This window comes from Haliotis rufescens, unplaced genomic scaffold (genome assembly GCF_023055435.1).
Source record: "Haliotis rufescens isolate VD_foot unplaced genomic scaffold, xgHalRufe1.0.p SCAF_1, whole genome shotgun sequence".
NCBI lineage: Eukaryota > Metazoa > Mollusca > Gastropoda > Lepetellida > Haliotidae > Haliotis > Haliotis rufescens.
The window spans coordinates 60,418,259-60,437,870 of NW_025963779.1; the positions used below are offsets into that span (position 1 = coordinate 60,418,259).

At 38.1% G+C, this 19,612-nt stretch overlaps 1 protein-coding gene across 1 annotated transcript in view; it reads left to right on the plus strand.

Annotated features, from left to right (window-relative positions):
• LOC125371975 overlaps positions 1-19,050 on the plus strand; it is a 48,506-nt gene extending 29,456 nt beyond the window's left edge. Inside the window, exon 8 of the mRNA XM_048380743.1 lies at positions 18,979-19,050. Within this exon, the coding sequence (XP_048236700.1) occupies positions 18,979-19,050 (72 nt within the window). The remainder of the gene's footprint in view (positions 1-18,978) is intronic.
• The last annotated feature ends 562 nt before the right edge of the window (positions 19,051-19,612 follow it).

The following is a 19,612-nucleotide window of genomic DNA, read 5'->3' on the forward strand; positions in this document are numbered from 1 at the left end:
TTGGCTTGTGTTGGGTCCGACTTGGCCCGGGCGGTCAAAATCAACTTTAAACACACAGATGTAACTTCAAATGTGATTAAATCTATAGATTAGTGTTATATCTACCTATACACCAATTTATAATGTCCAGGTGTGTCGCATTTAAAGAAATCTGCGCCCTTAAAGTGAAGCATTTTTACTGTATTTTCTTTAAAAAAAACAAGTCAGAAATGTTCGGTCCGACCTGGCCCGGGCTGTTAAAATCAACTTAAACCTCACAGATGTATCTTCAAATGTGATTAAATCTATAGATTAGTATTATATCTACTTATACACCACTTTATAATGTCACAGATTGCAGTATTTATAGACAACAAGGGGCTCGAAAGTGAAGCCCTTTTCCCTCTACATTCTCAACATAGTCTCTATCAGAAGTGTTTGGCTTGTGTTGGGTCCGACTTGGCCCGGGCGGTCAAAATCAACTTTAAACACACAGATGTATCTTCAAATGTGACTTAATCTATAGATTAGTGTTATATCTACCTATACACCAATTTATAATGTCCAGGTGTATCGCATTTAAAGAAATCTGCGCCCTTATAGTGAAGCATTTTTACTTATTTTCTTTAAAAAATCCAAGTCAGAAATGTTCGGTCCGACCTGGCCCGGGCTGTTAAAATCAACTTAAACCTCACAGATGTATCACCAAATGGATTCACATCTATAGATTAGTATTATATCAACCTATACATCACTTTATAATGTCACAGATTGCAGTATTTATAGACAACAAGGGGCTCGAAAGTGAAGCCCTTTTCCCTCTACATTCTCAACATAGTCTCTATCAGAAGTGTTTGGCTTGTGTTGGGTCCGACTTGGCCCGGGCGGTCAAAATCAACTTTAAACACACAGATGTAACTTCAAATGTGATTAAATCTATAGATTAGTGTTATATCTACCTATACACCAATTTATAATGTCCAGGTGTATCGCATTTAAAGAAATCTGCGCCCTTATAGTGAAGCATTTTTACTGTATTTTCTTTAAAAAATCCAAGTCAGAAATGTTCGGTCCGACCTGGCCCGGGCTGTTAAAATCAACTTAAACCTCACAGATGTATCATCAAATGGATTCACATCTATAGATTAGTATTATATCTACCTATACACCACTTTATAATGTCACAGATTGCAGTATTTATAGACAACAAGGGGCTCGAAAGTGAAGCCCTTTTCCCTCTACATTCTCAACATAGTCTCTATCAGAAGTGTTTGGCTTGTGTTGGGTCCGACTTGGCCCGGGCGGTCAAAATCAACTTTAAATAGACAGATGTATCTTCAAATGTGACTAAATCTATAGATTAGTGTTATATCTACCTATACACCAATTTATAATGTCCAGGTGTGTCGCATTTAAAGAAATCTGCGCCCTTAAAGTGAAGCATTTTTACTTATTTTCTTTAACAAATCCAAGTCAGAAATGTTCGGTCCGACCTGGCCCGGGCTGTTAAAATCAACTTAAACCTCACAGATGTATCACCAAATGGATTCACATCTATAGATTAGTATTATATCAACCTATACATCACTTTATAATGTCACAGATTGCAGTATTTATAGACAACAAGGGGCTCGAAAGTGAAGCCCTTTTCCCTCTACATTCTCAACATAGTCTCTATCAGAAGTGTTTGGCTTGTGTTGGATCCGACTTGGCCCGGGCGGTGAAAATCAACTTTAAACACACAGATGTAACTTCAAATGTGATTGAAACTATAGATTAGTGTTATATCTACCTATACACCAATTTATAATGTCCAGGTGTATCGCATTTAAAGAAATCTGCGCCCTTAAAGTGAAGCATTTTTACTTTATTTTCTTTAAAAAATCCAAGTCAGAAATGTTCGGTCCGACCTGGCACGGGCTGTTAAAATCAACTTAAACCTCACAGACGTATCATCAAATGGATTCACATCTATAGATTAGTATTATATCTACCTATACACCACTTTATAATGTCACAGATTGCAGTATTTATAGACAACAAGGGGCTCGAAAGTGAAGCCCTTTTCCCTCTACATTCTCAACATAGTCTCTATCAGAAGTGTTTGGCTTGTGTTGGGTCCGACTTGGCCCGGGCGGTCAAAATCAACTTTAAACACACAGATGTATCTTCAAATGTGATTAAATCTATAGATTAGTGTTATATCTACCTATACACCAATTTATAATGTCCAGGTGTATCGCATTTAAAGAAATCTGCGCCCTTAAAGTGAAGCATTTTTACTGTATTTTCTTTAAAAAAAACCAAGTCAGAAATGTTCGGTCCGACCTGGCCCGGGCTGTTAAAATCAACTTAAACCTAACAGATGTATCTTCAAATGTGATTAAATCTATAGATTAGTATTATATCTACTTATACACCACTTTATAATGTCACAGATTGCAGTATTTATAGACAACAAGGGGCTCAAAGTTAAGCCCTTTTCCCTCTACATTCTCAACATAGTCTCTGTCAGAAGTGTTTGGCTTGTGTTGGGTCCGACTTGGCCCGGGCGGTCAAAATCAACTTTAAACACACAGATGTAACTTCAAATGTGATTAAATCTATAGATTAGTGTTATATCTACCTATACACCAATTTATAATGTCACAGATCGCAGTATTTATAGAAAACATGGGGCTTAAAGTGAAGCCCTTTTCCCCTCTACATTCTCAACATAGTCTCTATCAGAAGTGTTTGGCTTGTACTGGGTCCGACTTGGCCCGGGCGGTCAAAATCAACTTTAAACACACAGATGTATCTTCAAATGTGACTTAATCTATAGATTAGTGTTATATCTACCTAAACACCAATTTATAATGTCCAGGTGTATCGCATTAAAAGAAATCTGCGCCCTTAAAGTGAAGCATTTTTACTGTATTTTCTTTAAAAAATCCAAGTCAGAAATGGTCGGTCCGACCTGGCCCGGGCTGTTAAAATCAACTTTAAACACACAGATGTATCTTCAAATGTGACTAAATCTATAGATTAGTGTTATATCTACCTATACAACAATTTATAATGTCCAGGTGTATCGCATTTAAAGAAATCTGCGCCCTTAAAGTGAAGCATTTCTACTGTATTTTCTTAAAAAAATCCAAGTCAGAAATGTTCGGTCCGACCTGGCCCGGGCTGTTAAAATCAACTTAAAGCTCACAGATGTATCAAATGTATTAACATGTATACAAAGTGAAGCATTGTTTCGCCTGAGCCAAAATTCACCATAACCTTATAGATTTAAACGTTGTATATGTCATTTTAACTGTAATCTTTTGATTGAAATCCTATTCTTTTGAAAAGGAAAATAACTTACACGTTTAGAGGCCTCCCAATCGTAAATCCTTGGTAGAAAACGATTGACAAGGTAGACGTTACCCATAAAGTTGTGTCTACCTTGTCATCCGTGAACTTCAACAAAGAGAAACAAATGTTTCAACTGTTAGATGCATGGACGTAACACATCCTTCGATCATTGTAGTGGTCAGTTTACTGACCCGGTGTGTTGACATTTGTCATCAGCAGGTTGTCAGTTACTGACCATACCAAACCACACCACGTGTTTGTGTCTACGTAAACATACCAATTGTGTTTTTTAGATCACAGACCCCTACGTATGAAATGAGTCCTTTATAATTGAAAGAAACGCCGGAAAGGATTATTCCAAATAATTAGAAACTGGCAGGCTGCGTAGACGGGGCGTAGTTGTTGGCATCTAATTGTGTCACTATTAGTACGATGCATGTACTACATGCCATTCCACTTCCCGTTATTAGTTATACAATATTTATAATTCCAAAATAAGTGAGTAAATGCTTTTGACTTCCCCATTCTCGAGATTAATCTAAGCTTGTATACGTTGTTTGATCTCATTGTAGAGTAAGTTTTGCAGCTATGTTGCTGAATAAATTGTAACTTAAGCTGTTTATTCCAACAACAGATAACGCGTGTTGAAGTCTTGGCATGTTTATATGGTGTCATAAGCTATGATCTTTAGTCAAACGTGTTTTGAATTTATAAGAAATGTAAAAAAACACTATCTCAAGACTCACACATGTTCCTTTTTTATGCTGATTCAGAAAACGCAACATGCATATTCATATTTATTGTAATGTGAATTTTAAACATGTGTTTTAACTTTCTCAATTATGTTTTGCCATTTTACGCAATATTTGTTCTTACATCAGGTGTAGACACTTACGGTTTCTTTCCCGAACGCAAACTAAACTGTAATTAGAAATATACCGATGCGGGTTGAGAATGCATTTACAAAACTGATTCACATGTACTCATAAAACATACGCGTAATATTTCCAATTGAGAATTATTCGTAACGTACTACTGGTTAACACATGTGAACACATCTCAATGTTGAAGATTATCGTGAACTGTTAGTATTTGTACTTACATTTGAGGTACCACTTAGGGACCAGGTTTTCGTACCTATATGCACATGTACATCTTTTTTTGCAAGAAAAACACTTCCTGCACCCGAACTTGAGTTGATAACATTAATGTTTGGTTTCACAGTTCAAGCATCGTCTCACAATGCGCTAATTTGATTATTCGATTATACTGGAGAAACGTTTTTGCCTTACTTCAAGTCTTGTGTCTCATCGATCCTTCTCATTGCGTCCGTATATGCACGTTAAGTGTGGAATTAATCCAAATTACACCTGTACCCAGCTTGCTTAATTGCCCCTTGCTTAATTGCAATCAAGTAGGTGTTGCGTAATCAATCAACCATTTGCCCTTAATTAGCTGTCTTGAGCTGTAGTTAATAGCAGACCGTTTCATTGATAACTTATGCATTTGGTGAGGCTAATTAACAAAACCCATTTATTTTCTTTTGAACTTACGTTAACATGTTTGTCCTAAAATGCTTCCAGAATACTTTTGTAAGCTATGATAGTGTCGTGTCCCTCGCAAGTACGAAATAAAGTTATAACATATCACCATATTGGTATGAAAGATACTATTCCATAAAACATACTATCACTGGCCACTGACAAACATTAGCAGTATTAGAATAAGTTAGTGAGTGAGTGAGTACGGTTTTACGCCGCTTTCAGCAATATTCCAGCAATATCACGGCGGGGGACACCAGAAATGGGCTTCACACATTGTACCCATGTTGGGAATCGAACACGGGTCTTCGGCGTGACGAGCGAACGCTTTAACCACTAGGCGACCCGACCGCCCTCTTAGAATAAGAAACATAATTAAATACAGTATGACGTATAAGCATACAGAAAACTAAGAGAGCCCAAATTACTTCAGTTTCTGTACTGTACTTGGGTTTACCTTGATACACCTGGACATTATAAATTGGTGTATAGGTAGATATAACACTAATCTATAGATTAAGTCACATTTGAAGATACATCTGTGTGTTTAAAGTTGATTTTGACCGCCCGGGCCAAGTCGGACCCAACACAAGCCAAACACTTCTGATAGAGACTATGTTTAGAATGTAGAGGGGAAAAGGGCTTCACTTTAAGCCCCATGTCTTCTATAAATACTGCGATCTGTGACATTATAAATTGGTGTATAGGTAGATATAACACTAATCTATAGATTTAATCACATTTGAAGATACATCTGTGTGTTTAAAGTTGATTTTGACCGCCCGGGCCAAGTCGGAACCAACACAAGCCAAACACTTCTGATAGAGACTATGTTGAGAATGTAGAGGGAAAAGGGCTTCACTTTCGAGCCCCTTGTTGTCTATAAATACTGCAATCTGTGACATTATAAAGTGGTGTATAGGTAGATATAATACTAATCTATAGATGTGAATCCATTTGATGATACATCTGTGAGGTTTAAGTTGATTTTAACAGCCCGGGCCAGGTCGGACCGAACATTTCTGACTTGGATTTTTTAAAGAAAATACAGTAAAAATGCTTCACTTTAAGGGCGCAGATTTCTTTAAATGCGATACACCTGGACATTATAAATTGGTGTATAGGTAGATATAACACTAATCTATAGATTTAATCACATTTGAAGTTACATCTGTGTGTTTAAAGTTGATTTTGACCGCCCGGGCCAAGTCGGATCCAACACAAGCCAAACACTTCTGATAGAGACTATGTTGAGAATGTAGAGGGAAAAGGGCTTCACTTTCGAGCCCCTTGTTGTCTATAAATACTGCAATCTGTGACATTATAAAGTGGTGTATAGGTAGATATAATACTAATCTATAGATGTGAATCCATTTGATGATACATCTGTGAGGTTTAAGTTGATTTTGACAGCCCGGGCCAGGTCGGACCGAACATTTCTGACTTGGATTTTTTAAAGAAAATACAGTAAAAATGCTTCACTATAAGGGCGCAGATTTCTTTAAATGCGATACACCTGGACATTATAAATTGGTGTATAGGTAGATATAACACTAATCTATAGATTAAGTCACATTTGATGATACATCTGTGTGTTTAAAGTTGATTTTGACCGCCCGGGCCAAGTCGGACCCAACACAAGCCAAACACTTCTGATAGAGACTATGTTGAGAATGTAGAGGGAAAAGGGCTTCACTTTAAGCCCCATGTCTTCTATAAATACTGCGATCTGTGACATTATAAATTGGTGTATAGGTAGATATAACACTAATCTATAGATTTAATCACATTTGAAGATACATCTGTCTATTTAAAGTTGATTTTGACCGCCCGGGCCAAGTCGGACCCAACACAAGCCAAACACTTCTGATAGAGACTATGTTGAGAATGTAGAGGGAAAAGGGCTTCATTTTCGAGCCCCTTGTTGTCTATAAATACTGCAATCTGTGACATTATAAAGTGGTGTATAAGTAGATAAAACTAATCTATAGATGTGAATCCATTTGATGATACATCTGTGAGGTTTAAGTTGATTTTAACAGCCCGGGCCAGGTCGGACCGAACATTTCTGACTTGGATTTTTTAAAGAAAATACAGTAAAAATGCTTCACTTTAAGGGCGCAGATTTCTTTAAATGCGATACACCTGGACATTATAAATTGGTGTATAGGTAGATATAACACTAATCTATAGATTTAATCACATTTGAAGTTACATCTGTGTGTTTAAAGTTGATTTTGACCGCCCGGGCCAAGTCGGATCCAACACAAGCCAAACACTTCTGATAGAGACTATGTTGAGAATGTAGAGGGAAAAGGGCTTCACTTTCGAGCCCCTTGTTGTCTATAAATACTGCAATCTGTGACATTATAAAGTGGTGTATAGGTAGATATAATACTAATCTATAGATGTGAATCCATTTGATGATACATCTGTGAGGTTTAAGTTGATTTTGACAGCCCGGGCCAGGTCGGACCGAACATTTCTGACTTGGATTTTTTAAAGAAAATACAGTAAAAATGCTTCACTATAAGGGCGCAGATTTCTTTAAATGCGATACACCTGGACATTATAAATTGGTGTATAGGTAGATATAACACTAATCTATAGATTAAGTCACATTTGATGATACATCTGTGTGTTTAAAGTTGATTTTGACCGCCCGGGCCAAGTCGGACCCAACACAAGCCAAACACTTCTGATAGAGACTATGTTGAGAATGTAGAGGGAAAAGGGCTTCACTTTAAGCCCCATGTCTTCTATAAATACTGCGATCTGTGACATTATAAATTGGTGTATAGGTAGATATAACACTAATCTATAGATTTAATCACATTTGAAGATACATCTGTCTATTTAAAGTTGATTTTGACCGCCCGGGCCAAGTCGGACCCAACACAAGCCAAACACTTCTGATAGAGACTATGTTGAGAATGTAGAGGGAAAAGGGCTTCATTTTCGAGCCCCTTGTTGTCTATAAATACTGCAATCTGTGACATTATAAAGTGGTGTATAAGTAGATAAAACTAATCTATAGATGTGAATCCATTTGATGATACATCTGTGAGGTTTAAGTTGATTTTAACAGCCCGGGCCAGGTCGGACCGAACATTTCTGACTTGGATTTTTTAAAGAAAATACAGTAAAAATGCTTCACTTTAAGGGCGCAGATTTCTTTAAATGCGATACACCTGGACATTATAAATTGGTGTATAGGTAGATATAACACTAATCTATGGATTAAGTCACATTTGAAGATACATCTGTGTGTTTAAAGTTGATTTTGACCGCCCGGGCCAAGTCGGACCCAACACAAGCCAAACACTTCTGATAGAGACTATGTTGAGAATGTAGAGGGAAAAGGGCTTCACTTTAAGCCCCATGTCTTCTATAAATACTGCGATCTGTGACATTATAAATTGGTGTATAGGTAGATATAACACTAATCTATAGATTTAATCACATTTGAAGATACATCTGTCTATTTAAAGTTGATTTTGACCGCCCGGGCCAAGTCGGACCCAACACAAGCCAAACACTTCTGATAGAGACTATGTTGAGAATGTAGAGGGAAAAGGGCTTCACTTTCGAGCCCCTTGTTGTCTATAAATACTGCAATCTGTGACATTATAAAGTGGTGTATAGGTAGATATAATACTAATCTATAGATGTGAATCCATTTGATGATACATCTGTGAGGTTTAAGTTGATTTTGACAGCCCGGGCCAGGTCGGACCGAACATTTCTGACTTGGATTTTTTAAAGAAAATACAGTAAAAATGCTTCACTATAAGGGCGCAGATTTCTTTAAATGCGATACACCTGGACATTATAAATTGGTGTATAGGTAGATATAACACTAATCTATAGATTAAGTCACATTTGATGATACATCTGTGTGTTTAAAGTTGATTTTGACCGCCCGGGCCAAGTCGGACCCAACACAAGCCAAACACTTCTGATAGAGACTATGTTGAGAATGTAGAGGGAAAAGGGCTTCACTTTAAGCCCCATGTCTTCTATAAATACTGCGATCTGTGACATTATAAATTGGTGTATAGGTAGATATAACACTAATCTATAGATTTAATCACATTTGAAGATACATCTGTCTATTTAAAGTTGATTTTGACCGCCCGGGCCAAGTCGGACCCAACACAAGCCAAACACTTCTGATAGAGACTATGTTGAGAATGTAGAGGGAAAAGGGCTTCATTTTCGAGCCCCTTGTTGTCTATAAATACTGCAATCTGTGACATTATAAAGAGGTGTATAAGTAGATAAAACTAATCTATAGATGTGAATCCATTTGATGATACATCTGTGAGGTTTAAGTTGATTTTAACAGCCCGGGCCAGGTCGGACCGAACATTTCTGACTTGGATTTTTTAAAGAAAATACAGTAAAAATGCTTCACTTTAAGGGCGCAGATTTCTTTAAATGCGATACACCTGGACATTATAAATTGGTGTATAGGTAGATATAACACTAATCTATAGATTTAATCACATTTGAAGTTACATCTGTGTGTTTAAAGTTGATTTTGACCGCCCGGGCCAAGTCGGATCCAACACAAGCCAAACACTTCTGATAGAGACTATGTTGAGAATGTAGAGGGAAAAGGGCTTCACTTTCGAGCCCCTTGTTGTCTATAAATACTGCAATCTGTGACATTATAAAGTGGTGTATAGGTAGATATAATACTAATCTATAGATGTGAATCCATTTGATGATACATCTGTGAGGTTTAAGTTGATTTTGACAGCCCGGGCCAGGTCGGACCGAGATTTCTGACTTGGATTTTTTAAAGAAAATACAGTAAAAATGCTTCACTATAAGGGCGCAGATTTCTTTAAATGCGATACACCTGGACATTATAAATTGGTGTATAGGTAGATATAACACTAATCTATAGATTAAGTCACATTTGATGATACATCTGTGTGTTTAAAGTTGATTTTGACCGCCCGGGCCAAGTCGGACCCAACACAAGCCAAACACTTCTGATAGAGACTATGTTGAGAATGTAGAGGGAAAAGGGCTTCACTTTAAGCCCCATGTCTTCTATAAATACTGCGATCTGTGACATTATAAATTGGTGTATAGGTAGATATAACACTAATCTATAGATTTAATCACATTTGAAGATACATCTGTCTATTTAAAGTTGATTTTGACCGCCCGGGCCAAGTCGGACCCAACACAAGCCAAACACTTCTGATAGAGACTATGTTGAGAATGTAGAGGGAAAAGGGCTTCATTTTCGAGCCCCTTGTTGTCTATAAATACTGCAATCTGTGACATTATAAAGTGGTGTATAAGTAGATAAAACTAATCTATAGATGTGAATCCATTTGATGATACATCTGTGAGGTTTAAGTTGATTTTAACAGCCCGGGCCAGGTCGGACCGAACATTTCTGACTTGGATTTTTTAAAGAAAATACAGTAAAAATGCTTCACTTTAAGGGCGCAGATTTCTTTAAATGCGATACACCTGGACATTATAAATTGGTGTATAGGTAGATATAACACTAATCTATGGATTAAGTCACATTTGAAGATACATCTGTGTGTTTAAAGTTGATTTTGACCGCCCGGGCCAAGTCGGACCCAACACAAGCCAAACACTTCTGATAGAGACTATGTTGAGAATGTAGAGGGAAAAGGGCTTCACTTTAAGCCCCATGTCTTCTATAAATACTGCGATCTGTGACATTATAAATTGGTGTATAGGTAGATATAACACTAATCTATAGATTTAATCACATTTGAAGATACATCTGTCTATTTAAAGTTGATTTTGACCGCCCGGGCCAAGTCGGACCCAACACAAGCCAAACACTTCTGATAGAGACTATGTTGAGAATGTAGAGGGAAAAGGGCTTCACTTTCGAGCCCCTTGTTGTCTATAAATACTGCAATCTGTGACATTATAAAGTGGTGTATAGGTAGATATAATACTAATCTATAGATGTGAATCCACTTGATGATACATCTGTGAGGTTTAAGTTGATTTTAACAGCCCGGGCCAGGTCGGACCGAACATTTCTGACTTGGATTTTTTAAAGAAAATAAGTAAAAATGCTTCACTTTAAGGGCGCAGATTTCTTTAAATGCGATACACCTGGACATTATAAATTGGTGTATAGGTAGATATAACACTAATCTATAGATTTAATCACATTTGAAGTTACATCTGTGTGTTTAAAGTTGATTTTGACCGCCCGGGCCAAGTCGGACCCAACACAAGCCAAACACTTCTGATAGAGACTATGTTGAGAATGTAGAGGGAAAAGGGCTTCACTTTGAGTTCTGTGTTTTCTTTAACTACTGAAATATGAGACAATAAAGTGGTAAATAATTAGATAAAATACTAGTGTTTAGATATAAATAATGTTAGGAACTTTAGAAGTGCTTGGACAGTTATTAACACGTGTCGTGTCAGTCTTTTGACATTCGAGAATATCCATTTCCAGAAAACATCCTGTGTTGGTTTAACACGAATTAGTAAAGGTTAATTACCTAAACACGTTAATTAATGAAAGAAGAGTAGTCAAAACAGTGTCGTTTCCTGCCCAGGACATCACACCCCTACACGCTAAGGTCGGTGAGAAGCATTCTAATCAAAGAATACACAGTCAAGACGCTGACTTTTCTACGAGACTCACGGTATGTAGTCATAATCATCAGTTAATTACATTGTTGAAGGTGCATTTTTATTCAAACTCAATTAAATGAGCAAAACTATACGTTTGTGGACATTTGAGATCTGCCTAGATATGCGCGTTTCGTTTTATTATTCTGCAATCCATTTTTAGTATTACCCGCTGGCCCGGCCCGGCCCGACTTTTCTTGGCCCGACTTTTAGGCAATCCCGTCACTAAGGCTTAGGGGTTGTAACCTTGACAAAACAGCTTATGAGCAAGAGTCGTATAGCACTCTTTGAAATCTTGGGAGAAAGAGCTTGCTCGATTGTACCTCAAATGTTGTGAAATGTAGACACCATATGCTGGAGCTGCAGGAATATTGCTCGACAGAAAAGGAAAGTTATTTATTGGAGAGTTGAAGTCATCTCTCTTGTCATACAGTCTTGTTGAGAGTGGTTTGTCACTCTTCAAGCTCTTCACATCTTCAAACATAGATCTAAATATGAAACAGATGAGGATGTCTCACTAGTCTCCTTTATTTCTAGTTCAGGTGGATAATCAGTGGAAGAGAATTGGCTATTGAATTGTTATTGAACGATATCAGATCATCGATATGCCTGAAGCTTCAGTTAAACATCTTGGCCACATTACCTTGTTTTGAATTTGCCATTCCGAGCAGAAATTCCGATTCATACGCTTAAAGAAACAGATCCGCAAGAAGGGGGAACACAATTGGTGCCCATGGGGATGCCTACTTCTTACCGAAATGTTATACCCCAAAATTTTATAAACATGTTTTCAATAAGGAAGTCCAGCATTTCAGATATTGCTTTCTCAGTAAAACTCCATGGAACCCGTTGGCAATAAGGATGAGTGAGTGAGTGAGTGAGTGTGTGAGTGTGTGAGTGAGTGAGTGAGTGAGTGAGTGAGTGAGTGAGTGAGTGAGTGAGTGAGTGAGTGAGTGAGTGAGTGAGTGAGAGTGTGTGAGTGAGTGAGTGAGTTAGTGAGCCCATGGAGGGCACGGAACTTCGGCACTTTTGTTGATCAAAGGCTTTAACCAATAAGCTACCCCACCGTCCTGCAAGGACACTAATATGTGGATCGGCCGGTTACAATGTGGAACCTTCCTCGTTGTCATGAACGCACATTCCGGTTTGCCTGGTCTGTGGTAGATTATTTACAGGCCCCAGTGATGTTAGGGGAATATTGAGTATATTGGCGTTATACAACCTCCATTCACAAACACAAGGTCCATGAAAAGTTTCCGAGTGTTGATACTGTCATGCTTATAAAGTATACCGTCAATACATAGGAGATAGGAAAAGGGTCATTTGTTACCCACTGGAAATGGGAAATTAATATTGAACATTATCACACATGGGCAAATGGTTGTCAACTAGCAACCGGCCCTTATACAGGGTACATTGGTTTGAACAGGTCACCTGTACCGAGCACTGACTATCACATCATGGGACCGATTCATAAAGCGCCCACAAGGTACAAACGTTCGTGAGTCGAGTGGTCAACACTCATCGGAGTGCTTAAAAAAGGTGACTGAGGCCGATCATAACCTGCGAACGCCCGGTGCATTGGGTCCCAACACATGTTACACACACTGGCAACAATCAGTCTCACATTGTTACAATGGCATAGTACTACATAGCTGGCACATCTTTAAGAGAAGTGTTCCTTTTCATGATAGTTAGAAATACATACTTTGTAAACCTCCTTTTAACATAGAAGTTACAGCTATATAATTGTTTTAGTTTATCAAGTGTTGGACATAAGTGATAATATTTAGGAAGTGTATGTTCCCTCAAATTTGAGTAGAATGGACACTCGAGACAAAAGTGGAATTCAGTTTCTATAAATGGCACAATGCAAAAGGGACAGAGGCGTTCTGGCCTTGGTTTTTAAAAATGCGTACCTCCTTCTACCAATAAATTATGACTAGAACAGCTAAACCTAAAAAGCGATATCAATAACAAGGCTACATCAACATAATTGCTCAGATGTTCATAATGAAAAAGAATTCTTGACAGAGCAAAAATATTCCAGCTTAGAATAACATTCTAGATTATTATTCCATGTGTGTTGGCAGATATCTTTACATCTTTGCTTAAAACACTATACATTTCCAACACCCTGATGTAACCAAACTTGGCCCAAACCATATGTATACAGCAAAGATTTAACATTAGTTAACATTTTCTGCCCTTCTGTACTGAAAATCATAAGAAGCTTTCATGATAACATTAACCTGTTGTGACAATAACCTAAACATAACATAAACTTTTATGTAATGCAAAACCTTGATTCATGTTCCATTCACAATAGCTGTTGCAATTATGTTAGCTATTTAAGCTCAGAACAAGTTTACAGAAACGATCGTGAACATTTTCAATATCGGGTGAAGGATGCAATCCCCAAACCTCTGCTCCATAATTAAAAATTGGCAATACTTTTATTTAAAAAATATGAAAACAGATACTAGCTGGGATTGTGGAGTATTTTCCCAGTGTTGATTGTAGTATTCGAACTATTTTCCATGCCTGTTGTGCCAAAGTCTTTTGAGCAAGATACCAAGAAACAGAGGATGAGAACAGCAAGCCTAGATATTTAGAACTGGGGACCTTGTCAATGACAGAATCTCCAATCCTAAACCTTTCATAAAATCAAAGATTGCCTCCATTCCTGAATACAATCTCTTTGGGTTTTTTGAAAAATAATAGTCAATTTCCATTTATCTTAATATATAGAGAGTTGGTCAAGACTGTTTGTAGGCAATTAGCTGTTTCATCTAACAAGATTATGTCATCTGCAAATAATAAAATACATATTTCCAATGGACTTTAAGTTACACCATGAGCTCCCTTACAATTAAAAAATTCCACAATATAATTGATGAAACATGAAAAGAAAAAAGGCGACAGTTGGCATCCCTGTCTAACACCAAAGTAGCACTCGAAGAACTGTGTATATCCACCTTCTAGAGAAGAACAGGACTTTATATATAATTACTGATCTATAGGTATTTCGGATTAATCTAAACATTCGACCATTAATACCTCCTTTCCACAATTTAAAGAGTGCGCCATTCCTATACGCAAAGTCGAATTCTCCTTTCAAATCTATAAAGGCACCATGCATCCTGCCACGTTTTTGAGACAGATATTATATAATAAAGTACTGACAATAAAGATATTGTCGGAAGTTTGGAAACCCTTTCTAAAACCTGGTTGCTCATTTGCTTTAAAATGTTCAAGAGTAGACAACTTGGCTACTCTGCTCCGTACCATTTTTTGCAAACTTTTGCCTGCTACTTCTTAATGTGTAATAGGTCTAAAATTAGAGGGATCATTTGGGTTATCTTTCTTCAAATAGGAATTATGACGCCAAAAGACCACTGATCTGGATAAGTGCCACTTATGAATACTGCATAAAACAATTGTAATACCATGTCCAGACTTTTAGGTTTGGGCATTTTTAAACAAATCCACAGTTATCCCACTATAACCAGGAGCTTTACACTTCATATCTCCAAGAGCTTGTGCCAAATCTTCTAGAGTAATTTCAGTGTCTAGTTCACTTTCGGGAACAACTGAATTATCTATATACTCATCACCAATGGAATTGATAAAGTCATCTACAAATTCATAAAACTCAACAAAATCTGCACTTTCTCGGCAGTGAAACACTGACTTGAAATGTTTAAACCAGTGATTAATAGATATATTTTTCAAAGGGCCAGAAGTTGTTTTTGAGACAAAAGACCGAACTACATTATTATTTAATATTTCAAAAGAAGACACAAGTTTGCCAAACAAAACAGATCTATAATGCTGTGGTTTAGTTACACAAAGTTCTTTATAGTATTTCCATGCCGATGAATATAGCTGTCTATCAACTTTACTGTTAGAGGCATCAAATGCACGCAACCACCTGCGTCCATCGGCTCGTGCTTCAACACATTCCGTGTCGTACCAGTTACCTCCCATTCTAACATCACTTCTACGTAAGCTTAACTGAGAAACTCTACAGCCTTCAGCACAGGCTGTCATAATGTTTACAAATGAGGTAACAGTTCTTGTTGTAGAATTGAAAACATTATCTTAGAATTCACTAATTTTACAAACCGGAAAAGTATTCCAGTTATGATTAAAGTTCGTTTTGAACTCTTCTTTCCAATATAGTCGAATTTTTGGTGTTAGAATTTATTATCGTAAATTTTAATGAGATTGTTACAAGTAACTGGCTGGACGACACTTGGTTCACAACCAAGAATGATGAAAAAACTGGGAATGAATGTGCAGTTGCTAGAACAAAGTCTACCACGTTTTGGCCGTTGTTAGCATAACATGTAAAAGTACCAGTCCCTGCATCTTCACCAATTCACCCTTTACAGATTCTGAGCCCTGTGAGTTTGCAGAAGGCTAATAGGGCATTGCCTCTTTTATGATGTGAAGACCTTGGCAAAAAGTTACTATCTTCCACATAATTAACATCATCATCGATGGGCAGATATATGGAATCATCATTTACAATATAATCAGGGGGGCGACCAGTTCTAGCATCGAGGTCACCCATGGCAACAACATGACAATATGGGTAATCTGACCTAAATATTACTATATCATTCTCTAAGATATCAAAAATAGGTTCAGCTGAGAAGGCACTTGAGTTGGGTGGAGAAAAGTATACAAGACCCGGGAAAAATATGTCATCACTCATACTTCGGACTTAAGCCACAGTATATCCTCAGATTCTGCATTTATGACAGAACATAGATCAGACAAAAAGGTCTTTCACCAATAAAAGTACATGTAGTCCTCCGGAATTTCTTATGGCGTTTTCACTTTTGTTTCGAGTGTTCATTTTTACCAGCCCAGGACTCTACTAGACCTATAATATTATATTTGTAGATACAATCACAAAAGGAAGGTTTATACAATTTTGATTTTAATCCTTCAATGTTCCAGCAGACACCAGTAATCCCTAAATATTCATCTCGTGAGCCTTGCACACTACTGGTGAAATTTCATGAACATTTTCACTGGAGGGTGGTCTGGGTTTGAACCGTCTAACTAGAGTCAATTTGGGATTACCGGGAATGGCTTCGTCGAGTTTATATAGGTCGTTGTATATCTGCAGCTTGGTGTATCTCATCAAAGAGAAACGTCCATCTTGTCTGGCCTTGTCCATGAAAGGTTTTAATTTCCGCCGAATATTCCTCTCATCGTCTGTGAAATCATGTGACACACTGATCTTTTGGCTTTTCAGATTTTTGCCCTCATTTTTACTTTCGACTAGTCGTAAGGTTGGGCAAATGTGACAAGCATTGGTTTGGGACCGGATGCCTTGGATGGTAGTCTTCTTACATTATGCACTGCAACATCTCCTCTTGTTTAATGTTCATAGTTTCGGTCATCACCTTGGTTACAGCATCGAGGGTATCTTCATATGATTCTGACTCTCCCTCACGTTGTAGAATATCACGTTGTTTCTTTTGGCCTGGCTTTCCATAGATTTTTTTTGCGGGTGTTAAACCTCGTCTCTCAGTTCTGTATTTTCACTGGCCAACGACTGGATATCTTGTTCCATGTTATTCATTCTTCTTGTCAAAGTTTTCAGACATTTCTTTCCTCAAACATATTTCGACTGCTAGGGTCAACCATGCAGTCCAGTGTCCCTTGTTTACCTCAGAGTCGTCTAAGGCGCCACTATTCGCTGTGCAGATTTGCGTCCCTTGGGACAGAAACCTATGATTGTGGGTTCGAATCCCGGTCGCTCCGATTATGTTTCTAGGTTTGTCAGCACCATACCCGTGCCCGTGGGTTTCCCCGAAGTGGTAAACGTCTAAAACCTGCATCACTTCGGGCTTTCCTCCTACATTAAGCTGACACACCGTGATTTAACTGGAAAACTGTTAAAAGCGTCGTTAAGCCCAACTCACTCACTGTTTACCTCTGGGGTGTGGTAAGGGGCCCGGGTTACTCTAAACATCATTACACAACTGTATCAATAGCGCAACACTGACTAAGTATGGTCACCCTCATGAATCTACCTGTCCCGTTCGGCACGTGCAGCATGGCGACACGCACGGATACCACTCGCTTCAAACGTACCTGTTAAGCATCCAATGTTGCTTCTATATGTTGTTAGGTGACAACCAATGATGCTTCCTGTTGTCGTAGTCCTAGCTATGGCCCTGTCAGGTAGATATTTACTTCGGAGCTGTTAGTCTGTGTTAGCTTTCATATTGCCACCAGGTGGCGCCCCCCGCCCCCCCCCCCCCCCCCCCCCCCCTCAACTAGCCATTTCTCTTTCTTAAACTTGCAAGGGTTGGACTTTTGTTATTATCTAGTACATTCAGTTGGCTAAAATGAGGAAAAAGCCGATTTTTCAGAACTTCTAACCATATACATGTGTTCAAGTCTGTGACCCAAGATATGTGTTTGGCTTTTCTTTTAAATAGATCGGTTAGGCAAAACCAAAATGAGGGAATGAGTACAAGGATATTAACTTAAGCTTCAGGTATATCCATGATCTGATATCGTTAAATCACTAATTCGCTTATTCTCTCACACTGTTTTACCCACCTGATCTTGACATCGCCTGATATGTTTCATATTTAGATATATGCAAGTGGGATTACTTCCACTTTCCAACAGCCAATATTCCCTTCATGTCGAGCAATATTCCAAAAGGTTTTGTTTTGAGATTTGAGTTACAATCGAGCATGCTCTTTCTTCGAAAATTTCAAAGAGCGTCAAACGATTCTTACTAAAAAAGTTGTTTGATCAGGTGTACAACATTCAAGGCCGTAGTGAAGCTTTCAAAACGTTTGATTGTAGACACGTGGGGGACATGTACACATGTGACGCATCAGTGACATAAATGAAGTCCAACTCCCTATTTTAACTTGTACCATAACATTATGTTCCCGTGGTTTTCAGGTGAACATTTGATTTGCCTTTCTATTTGTGACAGTTGCCACTGGTGGAGATGTTTTTTGAAGCTCATTATGTATCTAAATCTTCTTGCTCATGTTCAAATAGTTGAAAAATTCATGAAAAACCTTAACACATCTAAACTTTTGGTACGTAAATTAATTGTTATAAGTCAAACTTATGTTGTAAATGTTGTTCGCATTAATGAACACATTTAGGGGCACGGTTGGCCCAGTCGGCTAACTCGGTGTGCAGAGCTACGTCTCTTAGGCACGCCAGAAACCTCTGGTCTTGGGTTCGAATCCCGGTTCTCCCCGATTATGTTTCTTGGTTTCACCAAAGTGGTAAACATCTGAGACCTGCATCACTTCGGGATTTCCTCTCACATTGAGCTGACACGCCGTGATATAACTTGAAAACTGTTAAAAGCTTACTCACTCATGAACACACCTGATAACATTGATTACAATGTTTAAAAGTTTGGCTAATTTCGTAAATTATGCAGATCCTGTTGCAGATCCTGTTGCAGATCCTGTTGCAGATCCTGTTGCAGATCCTCATCATACCTCGTCCTATAAGGGAAAGTTAACGGTTTGTAGAAGGAGCTGACAAGTCTGCATTTTTATAGCGAGACCAGCGTGCACATGAAAACGTATTCGAGTGTACCATAAAACTATCGTTGCTAGGTTTCAGTGAACATGCTGTTACCAATATGATCAAGCCCAGCCTGCCACTCCCGGAGCCCAGCATACCGCGTGTACTGGCTCACTATGGCCAGTGCTGAAAGAGCAAGGTAATCACTCTGAGAGCTTAGTCATATCGTGTCCCTAACACAATGTGCAGATATTTAGTTAATTTCGTTCCTCCGTTACGTGTTAACTAAACATTTGATGCGCTAATTTGATGAATTCTAAATTTCATTCATTTCCCGTAGATAAACTTGCATGCGATCGCATCTGTTTCTTGTAGCACATAAATAGGTTTGTTTAACTGGAAAAATGTTTTTATATGGATTCTTCGTAACACTGTGTAAACATGAATATGATTGTATATCTTAACGTGCACACAACCGAAATGCGATTATCCATGCACATATTACTAATGTATGAGGCATGGGTGAACTATAGGTATAAGCGCAGACATTCACTGTG